The following is a 17,191-nucleotide window of genomic DNA, read 5'->3' on the forward strand; positions in this document are numbered from 1 at the left end:
AAAAAATTGCCGACTGACATTTTATAGGGTTTTTTTTAACGAAAATCTCAAATCAAACATATCTTGGATCTTAAATTTCCGAATGATCATTTTCGTTTTATCAATTTATAGATCTCGAAGAGTTGATCAATTTGAAAAAAAAAATTAGTCAATTCCGATTTCTGGTCTATAATTTATGCTCAATTGAAAATTTTAAAAACGAGAAAATCAAATTTCAAGGATATCATGTACACAAACTTAAAAAGTAGTGTTACCACGTGAAAAATGGCAAAGTTCAAGGTACCACGTGAATTTTCTGAAAAAATTAATACATGAGATTTTAAGAACAGAAACAATGTAATGTATGGCAATACCCTAAATTAATACAGGAGATTTTAAAAACAGAAACAATGTAATGTATGGCAATACCCTGTTGTCATTAGTGTATAGTATTCACAAACAAGTTCGTAAACATGATTAGAGATAACAGTATCCTAACTATTCCGGCTAGTTAACTAAAACTCGGTGACATAAAAAATATTACAGATATAACATATACTCCAGATTGTAGTACCTCTATCCCATTCCATTGTCCCTATTTGACTTGAGAGCCGAAAAGAAGTAGACTCTTAACTAGTACTATTTTCTCAAAATACACTATAGGTAAAAAAAATTTGAATGATAATACAAAAATAAATTTTTCAAAATCAAATATTAGTAAGTTTATAATATCTTTTTTATATATTTGGAGAAATTAATGGTTAAAGTATACCTCAGATGACTATAACAGTCAAATGGCGGTGATGAAATGGGATGGAGGGAGTAATAAATTTGAAGTCAATTTCATAGTATGCTTGATATATCTCCCTTAACAAGTGAAATCAATTAATATATGTAATATAGTCAGTGGTAACAGATGACAGCCAAGCGTGCCTGAATAAGTTACCTCAAATGACTAAGGCATTAGGTTGTAGCGATGAAGCTGTAATCGACTGCTTGCCACCTCAAAAAATAAGCGAATAAATCTCTTTCAAAGTATGTGCCAATGGAATCAATCATCATCTTCCCCTATTTGAGCAAATGAGAATGGTTGAAACTTGTAACCATCTCCCTCGTAGAACTTGTTCTGAAATTCCACCCAGTGAAGTCGCAAGGCATGCAAAAATGCGCTAAGAGTTTCCATAACTAGTAGCACACCAACAGTGGCAGAAACGAAAACAACAACGCCAATGATGAGGATGACAATGTTGTTATACCTAAATTCATCATAGAAAATTTGTTACTGTTTGTTTGTTTGACTTTACTTCAGTTGTTTTAGACTCTTAAGAAACAGTGAACAAAAACTTACCCCCAAGCCAGAAGTAATACTTTGTCGAAGAACACACTGGAGAGCTCTGAATGTGCAAGACTGAAAAAGGAGAGTCCAAGAAATTAAGTATCTTGGCTGACCATCTGAGTCAAATTAATAAATTAACAAAATAACACCTTTGACATAGAAAGGTTCCAACATTGTTCATTTTGTTCATATCGACATTCCTTTTGGGGGAAAATGGTGAGAACCCGCAGACTGCTGCGACTATAGGGAGGTGTGCAGTGCGCTGGGTAAAGTCTAGACATGTGCAATAGCCTATTGGCTAACTATGGCATAATCAAAGGCACAATTGCTCCCATGATTTAGAGATCCAGGAGTCACTAGTTCATGTTTTATCCAACCCATATGGGCTGCTGATATAAATATTAGGAGTGCAGGCTCTTCAAAACTATTTAAAAACCTACCTGAGGGCCCATAAACGTAAGTATGAAGCAGTATTGGAAACTGCTCCAAGCACAAATTCAATGGTGTGTATAAGTTGATGCACAAAGACTTCACTAAACTCGAACTCAGCATGTCCATGTGAATCACGATCCACCTCGAAGTTCATGGAATCTTCATCATTGTCAATAATTGCATAGGATCGACCTTGGTGTCTCTGAGAAGAATCAACGCTGAATCAGATGATGTAAGAGAGTATACATACAGTCGTAAAATCCTAATAAGAAACTGAAATGTCAAGAAAGGAAATTAAGTAAAAAGGATTTGAAGACTTGTCATACTTCTTCATGTTGCTTCTTCAGAAGAAATGGCTTCGGAAATAGCATCCAAGGTACAGAAATGAGGGCCAAAACCAGCAAAAGAAGCTGGTAAAGGATTCCAACACATGTCAGAAGTCAAGGTATATCAACATTTAACGTAAACTTTATGTTGTGAAGGAATTTGAGGAAACCTGAAGCAGTTTTTGACCAAAAAATAATTGATTTTCTCCGAGGTCATAAGTTGGGCTAAGGAACATGTATATCATTACATGATAGAGGTCAGCTTTAGAGCCAGTGCACCACTTCACAAGAATAAGTAGTGAGAGGTAGCCAAATAAACTGTTCAAGAAAATCATCTGGGGTACAAATTGATACCTGAGAAAGTGCAAAATATGAACAAAAATTAGATATACACCACAATGACCGTATTGAGTAGAGAAAAGTCAACACTGTCATTTCTTAGTACTAAAAAAATGCATTAGGTAATCTGTATTATTGAGGCAGTAAAGCCGGTACAGGTGAGAAAGATCATAAGATTAGATGGACTGAATGTATGTACTCCCTCCATTGTACAAATATTTTCCATTTTCACATTCATAAGAGATTTAAGTAGGACTACATAGCTAGAAATACGAATGGTTATAATGCAAGTGGTCTACTTGGTCCAGTTGCTTTAATTTTGCTCTCACTTAAAAACTAACTCAGTAAATGGAAGATGTTTGTTAATCGACCAAATAGTGTTTAATGTAAGGTATTTCTAAATAACAAAGGGACAAATTCAAAAATTAAATTACCATATATTCAAATCATTCTTGAAGAACTTTCCGTTAAAGTAACTTAGTATGATCCCAAGGTTCATTTGTGACACCCCGATGAGGATTGACATCTTCATCTTCAAAGAGTTTAAGAATGGCAGCTCACTACGGCTACCATGCCATACAGGATCCACTCCAAATGGATAGGTCTCACGGACTTTGATTAGGCCAGCGGTAGTAGCATCCCTGATAATGCCTCAAGATTAGTACTTCATATAAGATTTGGTATAGTGAGAAATACCACATAGCATAACATAGGGGAATGTTCTAAGTTCTAACCGGCATGAACTGTCTCGGCATGCATAAGCAGAGGATCCAAACAGCTCGAATGGGACTGAAAAGAATTCATTATACACAAATCCAGTATATATGGAGAACAAAGCCATCAGCATGATGACATAGCGACCTCCAAATGCCATCTCCATAATATCTCCAAGTTTCTGCTCATAATAAGAAGAATTCACAGCATGATCATGGAATCTAATTTCATAACAATTAGAACTATATCAAGATGGTTTAACTGGTATGAAGGGCAATTGACAGAGATTTCTTTGGCACGTTCTGAAAATCTGAAGGATTTAATTAATGTCATCCAAATAAAATAAGGCAAAAGACGCAAGCAGGACAAGGATGAGTAAAAGAGGAAATGTATCAGGTTGGAAAGATGTAACAGCCAGTTTGTAAGAAATTTTAACATTCATGTCAGCAAAACAACTCAGCGTAAGACATAGGAAAAACAGAACACCACTGACTGTATCTGGGAAGTCCAGGAGAGGGAAGACTATGTTTGTGATGAGAAACACTCAATGTAAAAAAAACATAGCGCAACTAAATAATTGGCGGTTCCCTAACCTCCTAGTAGAAACTAGCAACATATCGGAAGAATGAACATACCAATACCCATCTGATGAAAATCCAAAAGTAAAGGACCAAAAACAGAAGAAAAAAATCTCATAATTTTGAAAGAAAAAATATCCAATAGTACTCAAAAGAAATTCATCTTACCTGACTGGAAAGCTTCTTTTCCCTCATGATGAAGTATAATGTTGCTAGCAACAAACAAATTCCATGTCCCCAATCACCAAACATTACAGCAAATAGGAAGGGGAATGTGATAATTGTGTATACAGCAGGATTTGCTTCCTGGTACTTGGCAACCCTGCAAGATTATACACCATTAGCTCGTGTATCAAGATTTCAATAGCCATAAGAGACGACACAGTCAAGGGAAGGAAGATGAAAAGTGCAAATGGAAGATAGAGATTCAACAGCAGATCATCATCATTAGCGTACAAAAATGCAGTAGCCTAATTTCCTAATTTTTCGCGCATTTTCATGACCACGACAATAAACAATCTTTTCGCATACAGAATGCACATAAGACTGTAAATGGAACAATTTGTTTCATGAAAGAGTGAAAGACTGAGATTACAGAATTTGTACATCGAGTACTCAGCTTGATTCCTAAGGGTACAAAGATAACGGAGGTCAGTCTATTCTGGTTTCAACAAATACATAATGCACATTTACATGAAAGCATATGCCTATGGAACCAGTCCTATACTTTGACAGGTGGGACTATAAAATGAGTACTTATATAGAGAAAGGGGATAGGGAACGCCGTATATTGTATAAGAAGAGGATGTTAGACTGGGTAGAATCGCGAGTACAACTTCTCTCATCCCAAAGTTTCCAAGTATTTATGGTGTATGGCCTCACCATCAGGCCCAGTCTGGTGGCTAATATGTACTTATGTGTCAGGGAAAAAATGATTAACAAAGTTAATCTTAGTCCATTTTTAGAATTTGAAGGTTTGGCCATTAATCTTTGCCTGGATTGACTCCTAGCCTAATTGCGGACAGCTCAAGAGACCACCTACTGTTTATCTGAAAGAGGGGAAAATATGCTCCTCTAAGTGTCTCTGATGCCCAATAGCCATTGTATTAGAAGGGCCATTATAACCATCCTAAGTGGATTCCATTTCTTTTCCATCACTCGACAGTCAACAGCTAATTGCTTACCCAAAGACACCCAACAAACATTTACTCCCAGTCTAGAGAAATGCAGATCTAAAACCATGACTCACCCATATGCATCCACAATTTCCTGGAAAGCACTTGTGACTTTGTTTGTGCGGAAATAAGTGGGTGGTAATTCCTTTGTTGGCAAAACATGAAATATTGACCCAACTTGTGAAGAGCTATCGAAAGTAGCACGTTGAAGCGTGTCTTGAATCTGTCAGGTTATTTTGAAGACGAACAAACTGTAATCTAATACAGAGTAAGTAATAACTGTCTGAAATACAGTTCTTCTATAAACAACTGATTTCAAGAGCTCAGTAACTAAATCAATTTAGCTTGAACAATGACAAGGGAAACGAATCCTGACCTGTTTAGTAGAAAAAGATGGACACCAACCTTCTCCAACAAGACACTTCTTTGTCACATCGATGCTGAGCATATTTAACGTGTGGTATACCGATTTCTCCTTCCTCACCTAAAGATATGACTTTAAATTTAGAAAAAGAGAAAACAGAGCAAAACGAGATACAGTGACTCTTCTAGATCAGTTGACCTAATCATAACAAGAGAACAACTAAATAACTCATGCAAAAGAAAGACACTGGAGTAGAAGTAGACCTGGCAAAATGGGTCAAACCCGACCCGAAAAGGCTGACTCGAGACCCGAAAATGGCCCGAACTTGCTTGACCCGAATACGACCCGAAACCCCGAACATTGTCTAACCCAATGTTGACCCGACCCGATGTGACCCGACTCATAATTGACCTGATCTCAAATGACTTGAAATGACCCAAAACGACTAGTACTAAGATATATTAATATTATATATATCAAAATAAATACTTAAATTTGCAAAATAGTATTTCTTAATCAAAATAATACTAATTTAAGTGCTTAGCCCTTAACTTAAAAGCAACCCGACTCAAAATGACTCATACCCGAAAATGATCCGACCCAAAATGACCCGACAACAGGTCACCCGAAATTGACCCGACCCGACCCGAAATGTGTGACAGACCCGAAATGACCCGACCCAAACTGACCCGACCTGTACCCGACCCGAGTGACCCGTTTTGCCCTGAGTAGAAGCCGTCAAAGAGGGAAGTAAAAGCACTTACCAAAATATGCCATTCCTCGATTTGGGAACCAACTGCACTTAAGACATTGTCCCGATGCACATGACCAACATCTATAGTAGTGTTTAGCTCAGACAACCTAGCAGAAACCTTCAAATCAAAATGTCATGTCATTTCTAATAACCACTCCAGAGTTAAAACACAAACAAAAAATATCTTCTTTCGGTTTCTTGATAGTGGAGGCTGGAGAGGAGGGAGGGTGTTATCAGCCTAAAAGGCTATATATTGCATCTCAGGAATGGAAACGAATTCAGAGAGTATATTTCAAATTACAAACCGTACAAACAACAACAACAACATTACCCCAGTGCCTCAATGGCTCCCGCAAATTGCGGGGTAAGGGGGGTCGGATGTACGCAGCCTTACCCTTGTGTTAGCAACACAAAGAGGCTGTTTCCGAATGACCCAAGATGAAAATTGCGTCGAGAACTGCATCGAAGGACCGCCACTTCACGAAAGAAAGAAGCACAGCCACTTTAGTGAGCCATTTTGATTTATTCCATTATAATCCATAACCAAAGAGTAATGAGTCTTTGGCTCCATTGGAAATATGGAAACATTACAAACCGTACAAACAAAACAAACAAATCAGCAATTCAATTTCAAGATTGAGACATATTCACACTGATAAGACCCTCTCCAAGTTTGCAACTCCTAAATAATTAGGTTAAGCTCCACTACTATATACAGAATACAACCTAAAATTTTGGATTAATTATTGTTGTTGTGCTGTATTAATAGGTGAAAGCAGCATGGGAAGAATAGATTCCAAAGCTACAGGTGGCTCAAATACGTGTTAAAAGGAAACGTGAAGACAATCAGGGGCAAGGCCATGCATAACTATGGTGATGCATTTGCTACACCATTATTTCATTCATAAATAGACTAATAGTTAATGCTCTATGTCTTTAAGCCTATGTTGATTCCCAAAGTCGAAATATAATTGAAGTCCAATTGTTTTTTTTAAACTCCGTATTTACAAATTTAGTACAGTATTATAAGAACTGAATTTTTGGGTTAGTTTTCACTTTTTTTATTATGGTTTATGGTGAACTGAATTTTTTTTGAAGTTATTATTTCCTTTCTCCTTTGACGTTCTTAATTTTGTTCTCAATTGTTCTTTTTTTTAAAATAAACAAATTAATTAATTAAATTATTTTTTTTCTTATTGTAGCTTTTCTTCTAAAGGAAAATTATATATTCGTAATATATATGAGAGTACATTAATCAAAATTATATGTGATACGTTTAAGACAAACATGTTGATAAATGTAATTTTTGAATAACGACTTAATTTTGCTACACCATTATAAAAGTCCTGGCCTCGCCCCTGAAGACAATCATAGTAAAATAGAGGAATTTGTGCAAATGAGTTAATGTCATGACTCAGGAGTCAAGACATGCTTCACAACTGTTTCACTATAGTTAGGGAACCAGAACTCTCCTTTGTAGTTCAATGTTCATAGAAGAAAAAAATCTTAATAGATACAGCTTCATCCACTTCTCTAAACAACAAAAAAAGTCAGTAATATGGATTTATAGATAATAATGTAATCATGCATGTCCTCCAGATTTCCTGGAAGTAATAAGTCATTATAGCTAGCTGGATTGGACTAGTTAATGTTTCCCTTATATAAGAAGTATGTTTATCTATTGCACACAGAGCAGAATAAAAATCCGAATGTACCTCTGACAACATCTGCTGTTGTCTTTCTGGATCGTCAGAAAAGTGGTAACGATTTGCTCCAAATGCTTCACATATCTTTACAATTTTGTTCATTGCCCTTTCTCCTGAGTAAAAGATCACAAAAACATTCTTTTCAACCTGTAAAGTGGCAGATTTCAGACAGAAACATCAGAAATTCCGACAATTTAGATAAAAGAATCAATTAGATACATATATCATAAAATGCCTTATACTGATCTCTCCCTCCTAACAAAAGAAATTTTGTTGCAGTTGTAGATTTCTATAAAATATTCAGAGTAAAGGATAAATACTGATGAGAACAAGCGGAAACATTGAACCAATGGACATATTTACCTTTTGACCAGATGCTGGATCAATGACAGGAAAATCAAGAACAGCTTGCCTTAAAAAAACATTTCCCCTTGTTGCCCGGAAAAGAATCCTCTCAAAAGCCATTGATTTTTCACGAGGGACCAGGCCACTGATGAATCCAAGCCTGACTTGTTTTGAAGGATCAACCATCATTTCCTGAAGAAAGGACAATTTTGAATGTCATTCATGGGTGTTAGAAAGAGACAGTTTCATCTTAAAAGATATTGTAATGGGGACAAAATAGTACCTGCTCCCGCAATAAAGGACTGTCAATTGATCTTTCAGCCAAGTGGTGTGCTTCATTTTCTGTCTGCTGAGCTGCTGCCTTAAAAGCTGAATGAAAGAACTCCCCAGCCTGAAATACGTCAACTCACTTCAATATATTCCGTTGTATATAGGCAAACCGGTTACAACAACAACAACAACAACAACATTACCCCAGTGCCTCAATGGCTCCCGCAAATTGCAGGGTAAGGGGGGGTCGGATGTACGCAGCCTTACCCTTGTGTTAGCAACACAAAGAGGCTGTTTCCGAATGACCCAAGATGAAAATTGCGTCGAGAACTGCATCGAAGGACCGCCACTTTACAAAAGAAAGAAGCGCAGCCACTTTAGTGAGCCATTTTGATTTATTCCATTATAATCCATAACCAAAGAATAACGAGTCTTTGGCTCCATTGGAAATATCAATCGGCTAAGAGCAGTGACAAGGAAATTCCAATAGGCTACAGTCACAAATGGTAATCAATACATGCGGCATCTACGACATTCATACAGCTCACTAGACACCAAGACTTGAGTCAAGTGGCAATCACACTCACCTTCAGCAATACCAGCTTATATTCAACAAGCTCATTGTATGTGTGTTGTAGTCTTTCACTATTGCCATTCATCTCAACTAACTCGGCCTCAAGGTCTCCAAGTTTTGCCTGAATGTGAAACACGCAATTAATACCAACTGAATCAAGAACTAAGGAGAAACAATTTGATGAAGCTGAACTCACCTCTAACTCATCCATGTTCAAGTTATTCCCCACCGGAAATCTAGCTGAGGGAATTATTCCGGCTTTAGTCATTTGATCCTTAAAAAATCTTATTTTACGAGCCATTTCCCCACATCTCTTAATCTGGTAAACGAACAAGGTATCAAAATGAAACTAATAAGTTTATGCAAGTAATAATATGAAAAAGAACTAGATCAAACATACACATTTGGAACCCCCAAATTGATAGTTAGCTTAAGATTAAGATGATAAAAAGTTTGCGATCAAACTCAAGAACGCACCTGAGCAGCATAAGTCCTCTGGAATGGACTCTTGTCTGCGTTGAGCTGAAACAAAAACATAAGAATAAGAATACTTATCTTTCACTAACAGTCAACAATGAACTGTAACTTGAAATTGAGCTTCACAACAACTGAAAATCAACAGAATAATATCTATCAGTAACACAATGAAAAATCAGCAATTCAATTACAGACACTAGACTATCTACCAATGCACAAAAATTAGCTTAGTTTTCGACATTGTTCTAATATTCTCCCTTAGGACATCTACCATAGAATGTAGGGAGTACAACGAAAGGACACACTAAACAATTTCTAATCTGATTCTCTATAAATCATTAATTATACGTAGTGTATTTTCTAATGTCGAACGCCACGATTGGCGTAAAATGAGTAAAATGCAGCATAAATGGAGTAATTGAAATATATACTGATTAATAAGCTCATTGTATCATAATCTTCCACCATTTCATATTAAACTTGAACAATCTATATCGAAGTTTCGCATTCGATAAACAATGCAGGTTATGATCTGAAAAGTTGATATCAACATCGAACACAGAAAATTAAAAACATTGGAAAATAACAGTAAAACTTACATTTTTAAATTGGAAAAGAGAAAGATCACCGAGGTAAGAAATTGTACGATGAGCAGATTCAATTGGTATAATCAATTGTACTAACTGCATTTCTTCTGATCTCATCAGATCCATTGTTGGCCAACAATTTCTCTCCTCCATTTCTCCAAAATTAATCGAATTCAAACCCTAATTTACTTCAAAATCAGATAATTAGTATATCAATATGGATGAATTTTGAACTCTCTGTTGATTTAATTATAGGAAATAAACCTAATTCGGATTGTCATTGTTTGATGATTGTACATATGCTGACCGACGAAATTGGACAATGGAATTTGTATATTTTATTCGACGATACAAGAAAGACGTTGAAAGTTTGGTGGTGGAGGGAAAAAGCTAAGCAACTACGGAGTACGTACTTCCACCTTTTGCACAAATACTACTATACAACCAGTTGTATAATAAGCATTGTACAACCCTATATATTAATCTGAGCCTAAGTGTAATTTTTCTGAGTTTTGTAAGTGTTTATTTTTTTTATGTTTAAGTGTGTGAGTTCAAAAACTTTATGGCATAGCTCAAATTCTTTTAAACAAAACTCGAAAACTTTAGTACACAGCTCGAATTCTACATCATACAACCACATACAACAGGTTGTATAATCTACTCATTGAGTCTTATTGCGCGCCGACATTTTATTTTTTTATTTTTTTGCTACTTCTTGTTGTGTTTTTGTTAATGAAAAACTTACCGAATTACTTTTTCACATACACATTTTAGTTTTTCATATACATTTTATCATTAAGTTTTCATCTAATACCCTTCTAACCTTAAAAGTTATACCTAACCAATTAACTCTTCCTTCTACTTTTTTTCCCCTAAAACATAATCTAATTAGTCAAAGGACTACTAATCAATTAAGTAATTCATCTCTTTATCAATCAACTACTGTTAATATTATTTGTTGCATTTATTTTTATCAATTATTAAGAACTATTTTATTTGTTAATCATAATTATTGAATTTAGGGTTTATAAAATAATTGTTAGAGGGGATGGTGGTTGTGCGGGGTGGCTGGGTGGTTGGTCCCACTGAGAAGAGAGTCAGAGATTCGTGGTGGTGCGCGATGGCTGGGTTGTTAAAATATAGGCAAATCTGATACACGGCATCTTAAAATCTTTGATACAAACCATTATTGCAGCAAAACAAGTGCGTGTAATTATTTGATGCCAAATGCCACTAAGAAATTGTAGATCGAATTGATTAATTCATTATTGCAGCCAAAGCACGAAATGATAAGACACGAACCATTAAGTTATGGAACGCCGGAACAGGGCAGAGGATACCGGTAGTGGGGTGGAGCGGGGTTGGGGAAGAAGAGGGTGGGTGAGTTATATTAGGTTTTGAGTAAGGGAGATGAGAAGAAATGACAAGGGTAAAATCGTAAAATCGTATGTGAAAAATTAAAGTTCGTATGTGAAAAAGCACGACCCAAAACTTATTATAAAATGTAGAGAATGAGAGTGAGAGATGGTAGAGAATTGTGTTGTTCTTATTAGCGTAAAGGAGCATATATATACAAGACTACAATTGGGAGTTATGTCATAGGAACTTGAAAGGACAATTCTAGAATCATCCTACATTTATGGACATCCATAATACATGCATTTCATAACACTCCCCCTTGGATATCCATCAACGTAAATACACTGGTGAAAATTGACTCATTAAAAACCTTACTAGAAAAACTCTATGGGAAAACACTAGAAAAGAGAAAAGAGTACAATATCTACCAAAAAGGATTACAAGATGTCTCGTTAAAACTTTTCCATGGAAAACTCAGTGAGACAAAATAGATAAGGAAAAAGAGTACATCGCATGTCTACTCCCCCTGATGATTACATAACTTGATATATCTTGAAATCCATCTTTTGACGTAACTTCTTGATCGTTATGGAAAAAGAATCCACCGTAGTTGATGATAAACTTGATATCTCAAATCAATATAAATCCTTGATAATTTCAATATAATATTTTTCGGAACTCGTAATCTGAATGTAGTCATTAATGATGACTTTTGTGTCTTCATCTCAAATGTAATATTCACAATTGTAATAGAAATTCTTCTCAATAAATGACATAATATTATATGTCTAAAATACTTGTCATTCAACAATCATGATGATCATGACTACAACGTATTAACGCGCCAATAATGCTATCTCGTTAAAAACCTTGCTAGGAAAAACCCATTGGACAAAAACCTAGTCGAAGGGAAAAAGAGTGTAGGTATCATTCCAGAATTCATTCTCTTCGGGAGAATCAATCCGGTTATTAACAATTCATTTGAAAAAAATAATCAATATAATATTTTTAGCCAAATTATCGATTGTATGGATTGACATCATCATTATAAACTTTCACTATATATTTTCAACTACTACGATACCTCTGAACCATAAATTAAAGTATTTTCACATATTTGGCAAGAAATTCATTCATGTATAAATCTTATATATTCAAATTTCAGGTTAAGATAATAATAATTCAGGCAAACTCTTCAGGAGTTTGAATATTCCATTCTGGAAATAATAACGATAATATTTCAATCGTATCGTAGAAGTCTATAAATTTCATCTTGAGTTTTCCAAAAACTCAAATTGATCAACTATTATCATTTGATGATCATTAATAAAAAAGCTCCTTTACAGATTATATCCTCGTAGGTGTAGATACCCAGTATCTGTCAAGTCTCCAACAACCACCCGATGATTATCGGACTACAACATGCTTTGGAATCGCGACATTTGATCGACAGTTTGTGTACAACTTTACGTCGGAAAACTTAAAACGATTTCGAAAATAAAACTTTTCAAAAGTACCTGGAGTGTTTAATGCATGACGTGTTGGAAAATGTGCCCTCAACAATAGTGCAATCACATGATTTAATATCATAATTAAATATCATATTAAGAATACGTGAGGGATGATTTATTATATAATCAACTGATCATCATTAATCGGTAATGATTGGCTGACTAGAGTTTGATATTACTGTCGTATGACGGTGGCGGTCAGTTGATCCCTTAAGGTCACACCTAAAGGACAACTCCCTTAATAGACAAATTGATTAATTATATGACGATACAAGGTAATCAATTCCTTAAAATTGAACAAATCATTTGTGAGAGAGAATATTGATATCTTATTGTAATGAGATTAAATAAGATTTATTTTAGTAATAAAAATGCTTTATTACTGATGGGGCATATTCTGCACCCGCTGACCGAGTCAACATATTGAGCAAGATCAAAGCTGAAAGACAGCAAGTCAACATATTAACAGCCTAACCGACGCAGCCTGTCGGCCTGTCACTTGGGTCTCGGCTAGGCAACTAGCCGGCCGAGAGACATATCAGCATACTCACATCCAGTCCCCTCGGCATGGAGTCAACCAGGCCCGCCGGCCTGCCATGGGTCCCTCGGCCGAGGGTAAGATAGTCTTTCCACCTGCTATGCCACTTGGCCACTTGGCCACTACATGACAAAAGGTGAAAGTCTATAAATACTCCACTTCTCTCATTGAGAAAAAGATCCGAAATCATCTTAATCTGGTGAGCTGAACACCGACATGGGGAGGACGAGTCCCTCCGAAGCTACGTCAAAAGATTCGACGCTAAAGTTCAGCAAATCCGTGAGCTGAACACCGAACGGGCGGCCTTCGCACTGATGAAAGGCCTCCCGAAAGGCGAGTTCAAAAACGAGCTCATCAAGTGCGAAGACCTCAACTTAGACTCCGCCAGAAAGATGGCCGACCGAGCCGTAAAGGTGGAGGACTATCACAAGACCTGGGTAGGCCACAGTGAAGCTGGGCACCCAGAGAGGAAGAGCCGCCGGGACAACATAGCTGAAGGTCGACGTGACGTTAATAGGTCACGGCCTGAGAGATTTAATAGGAAACTGAACTCGGCGGGCGCCGGGGGGAGTTCGGGACCGTACAACCAGAAGCGTGCAGACGTAGTCTCACCCCCGGTCGCCTCTCCACCGAGGTCTTCACCCTAAGCAAGAACGACGGACAGAAATGGGCAAGGCCCCCCAAGGCGAGGGGGGAAGGTGACGCAAGTCAGTTTTGCGAATACCACGGCCACACCGGCCATAAAACTGACAACTGCCGCCACCTAAGGAACGCCATCGAGGAGCTAATCCGAAAGGGGAGCCTCAGCAAGTATGTAGCTGGAGGTCCAGGAGCAAGCTCCGACGGGGCGAATAGAAAATCCGTTTTTCAACGGATGGGAGTAATCCAGGTTGTCATCGGGGGAAACGAGAACGGTGGGTCAACTAATGGGCACAAACGACACCTAAATGAGCTTTACCAAGCCATCAACTTTGTGCCCAAAACAGCGATCCCCGCTTCCACCATCCCTGATATAACCATCGGAAAGAAGGACTACGAAGGAGTCGTTGCCCCGCACAAATGACTCCGCTTGTAGTCCACTCCGGACATAGCCAACCACTTGGTCAAAAGGTGCCCGATTGACACAGACGCCTACACGAACATCATGTTCAGGGAGTGCTTTCTCAATCTCGGTCCAAGATTGGAGACCGAGCCCCCGCACTAACCCGCTATCGATTTCTGGGCGCACGGTACCCCTGGGGTCAATCAAACTGCCGGTGATGTTCGGCCAAGCGGACGCGGCTAAAAATGTGTTATCTGAGTTCGTGGTTATCGACGGTTTGTCTGCCTACAACGTTCTCATAGGCCGGGTCACTTTGAGCGAGGCCGATGCAGTGATGTCCATCCGGGCCCTGACATTGATGTACGTCTCGGACCGGGGGGAAGCACAAAAGCTCGTCTCAAAGGACGAGAGAGATGAAATCATCAATATCCAAGTATCTGCCAGAGGGTGCAACATGCAATCCCTCAAAGTGGCGAAGAAGTCGGAGAAAGGGAAGAGCCCATCCTTACAGCAGGAGGGCGATCCGATGAATACTCATGTCGGCATGGTCGAAGGAGCCGAGACCGAGGAAGTGGAAATTGACCCAGGGCGCACCGTAACTATCGATGCCGACCTGGAGCCAAAATTCAGAGCCGATCTCCTAGACCTGCTGAGGAAGAACAAAGATGTCTTCGCATACTCAGCTGCCGAGATGCCAGGCGTGAGCCGCGAGGTGATCGTTCACAAGCTGAACGTACTCTCCACCGCTCGGCCTGTCAAGCAGAAGATGAGGAACTCCTCGGCCGAGAAGGATGAGGCCATCAAAGCTGAAGTAGACAAATTATTAGAGGCTGGCTTTATCATGCCTTGTACTTACCCTGAGTGGCTAGCAAATGTTGTAATGGTGAGGAAATCATCGGGGGCGTGGAGGATGTGTGTTGATTTTACCAATCTTAATAAAGCATGCCCTAAATATTGCTATCCCTTGCCTCGAATAGATAGTTTAATTGACGCCACAGCAGGCTACACTATGCTGAGCCTGCTAGACGCCTTCTGAGGGTATCATCAGGTATTCATGGCCGAGGAAGACATGTCTAAATGCGCATTCATCACCATACACGGCACATACATGTATAAAATGATGCCGTTCGGTTTGAAGAACGCTGGCGCAACTTACACTAGGCTGGTGGACAAAGTGTTCCAAAATAAAAAAGGGCGAAACATCGAGGCTTACGTCGACGATGCTATTGTAAAAAGCAAGTCTGACAGCGAGCACTTGGCCGATTTAAGCGAGACATTTTGTTCACTAAGGAAATATAGAATGAAGCTCAACCCAAATAAATGTAACTTCGGTGTCCGGGCCGACAAGTTCCTCGGCGTGCTTGTCAGCGCCAGGGGAATTGATGCCAATCCAGAGAAAGTCAAAGCAATACTAGACCTACCGGAGCCGAGGAATCGAAAAGAGGTTATGACGCTGACCGGGAGGATGGCGGCTCTCGCCCGCTTCATCTCTCGGTCGGCCGACAAGAGCACACCGTTCTTTAAAGTCTTTGAAAGGGAATAAAAACTTCACTGGGGGAGGAACAGAGCACGCCTTTCGTGCAACCGAAAGCTCATCTTCCGACACTACCGACCCCGTCCAGCCGACTGGGGAGACGCTATACCTATACTTAGCAAGATTACCTCGGCCACGGTCGCTGTCGTAATCGTTAGGGAAGAAAATAAGCAAAGAATACCCAATTTACTTTATCACCACACACCGCCGGACGCCGAAAGGAATTACCCACTAATCGAAAAGCAGCCCTCGCGTCGCCGTTGCCGCAAGGAAGCTGAAACCCTACTTCGACGCACATCCCGTGACGGTCTTAACCGACCAGCCATTGGAGAAAGCCTTAGAGAAATTCGAAAAATCCGGCAGGCTTATCAAATGGGCAGTGGAGCTCTCCGGCTTCGGCATTCAGTACAAACCGAGGCCTTCGATAAAGGGGAAAGCGCTTGTAGACTTCCTGGCCGAGTGCACATATCAAGAAGAATCACATCCCGGCGTGTGGGAAGTATATACCGACGGGTCCTCCACGGCGCGAATGCAGCTCGGGAGCGGCATCCTTATCATCACCCTAACGGGACGAGTTTGAGTACGCCATGAAGTTTACCTTCTCGGCCTCAAATAACGAATCCGAATATGAGGCGGTGATAACTGGAGTCGAGTTAGCTAGAGCTGCTGGGGCGGAGCATGTTGTGTTGAAAACAGACTCGCTCTTAGTAACTAATCAAATCCGAGGAGAGTATGAGACTCGAGACGATGGGATGGTAAGGTATCTGGAGAGGGTAAAAGCTGACACCTCAAAATTGAAATCTTTCCAAATACAAAGTGCATTCCAGTGCGAGAATAACCGAGCCGACGCTCTCTCAAAACTTGCCGTTCAAGCATCAAGAATGTCGGTCGAACCGTCTTTGGTGGATATCGAAATGCTAAAAGCATCATTGAGACCGTCGGCATGGTGGGCGACATCGAAGCCGAGACGACGTGGATGACTCCGATAATGAAATACAAGCCGACAAATGAGTTGCTTGGGAGGACCGCGATCTGTCTCGGAAGATAAGAAGGATCGCCGCAAGGTACTCGGTGTTCGAAGGAGAATTGTACAGAAGGTCCGTAATAAGACCACTCTTGAAATGTGTCGGCCCCGCCGACGCGGAGCTTATCTTGTGAGAGATCCACGAAGGCATCTGCGGACATCACATGGGGGCAAGAACGCTAGCCCACAAAGCTCTCCGAGCCGGCTACTTCTGGCCTACCATGCCT

At 39.2% G+C, this 17,191-nt stretch overlaps 1 protein-coding gene across 1 annotated transcript; it reads right to left on the reverse strand.

The window, feature by feature from the left end:
• Positions 1–397: 397 nt before the first annotated feature.
• LOC141596976 (V-type proton ATPase subunit a2-like) lies at positions 398–10,642 on the reverse strand. Its single transcript, XM_074417261.1, has 20 exons — positions 10,618–10,642; positions 10,221–10,375; positions 9,969–10,136; positions 9,370–9,414; positions 9,089–9,211; positions 8,906–9,013; positions 8,332–8,439; positions 8,067–8,240; positions 7,713–7,850; positions 6,008–6,115; positions 5,256–5,363; positions 4,954–5,102; positions 3,873–4,026; positions 3,147–3,307; positions 2,847–3,053; positions 2,244–2,427; positions 2,074–2,157; positions 1,756–1,949; positions 1,328–1,387; positions 398–1,235 (listed from the first exon to the last, which is right to left on the reverse strand). The coding sequence occupies exons 3-20, from the start codon at positions 10,107–10,109 to the stop codon at positions 1,031–1,033; spliced, it is 2,451 nt and encodes an 816-aa protein (XP_074273362.1). The 5' UTR covers positions 10,110–10,136; positions 10,221–10,375; positions 10,618–10,642; the 3' UTR covers positions 398–1,030.
• Positions 10,643–17,191: the final 6,549 nt, after the last annotated feature.

Source organism: Silene latifolia, chromosome 8 (assembly GCF_048544455.1).
Source record: "Silene latifolia isolate original U9 population chromosome 8, ASM4854445v1, whole genome shotgun sequence".
Lineage (NCBI taxonomy): Eukaryota > Viridiplantae > Streptophyta > Magnoliopsida > Caryophyllales > Caryophyllaceae > Silene > Silene latifolia.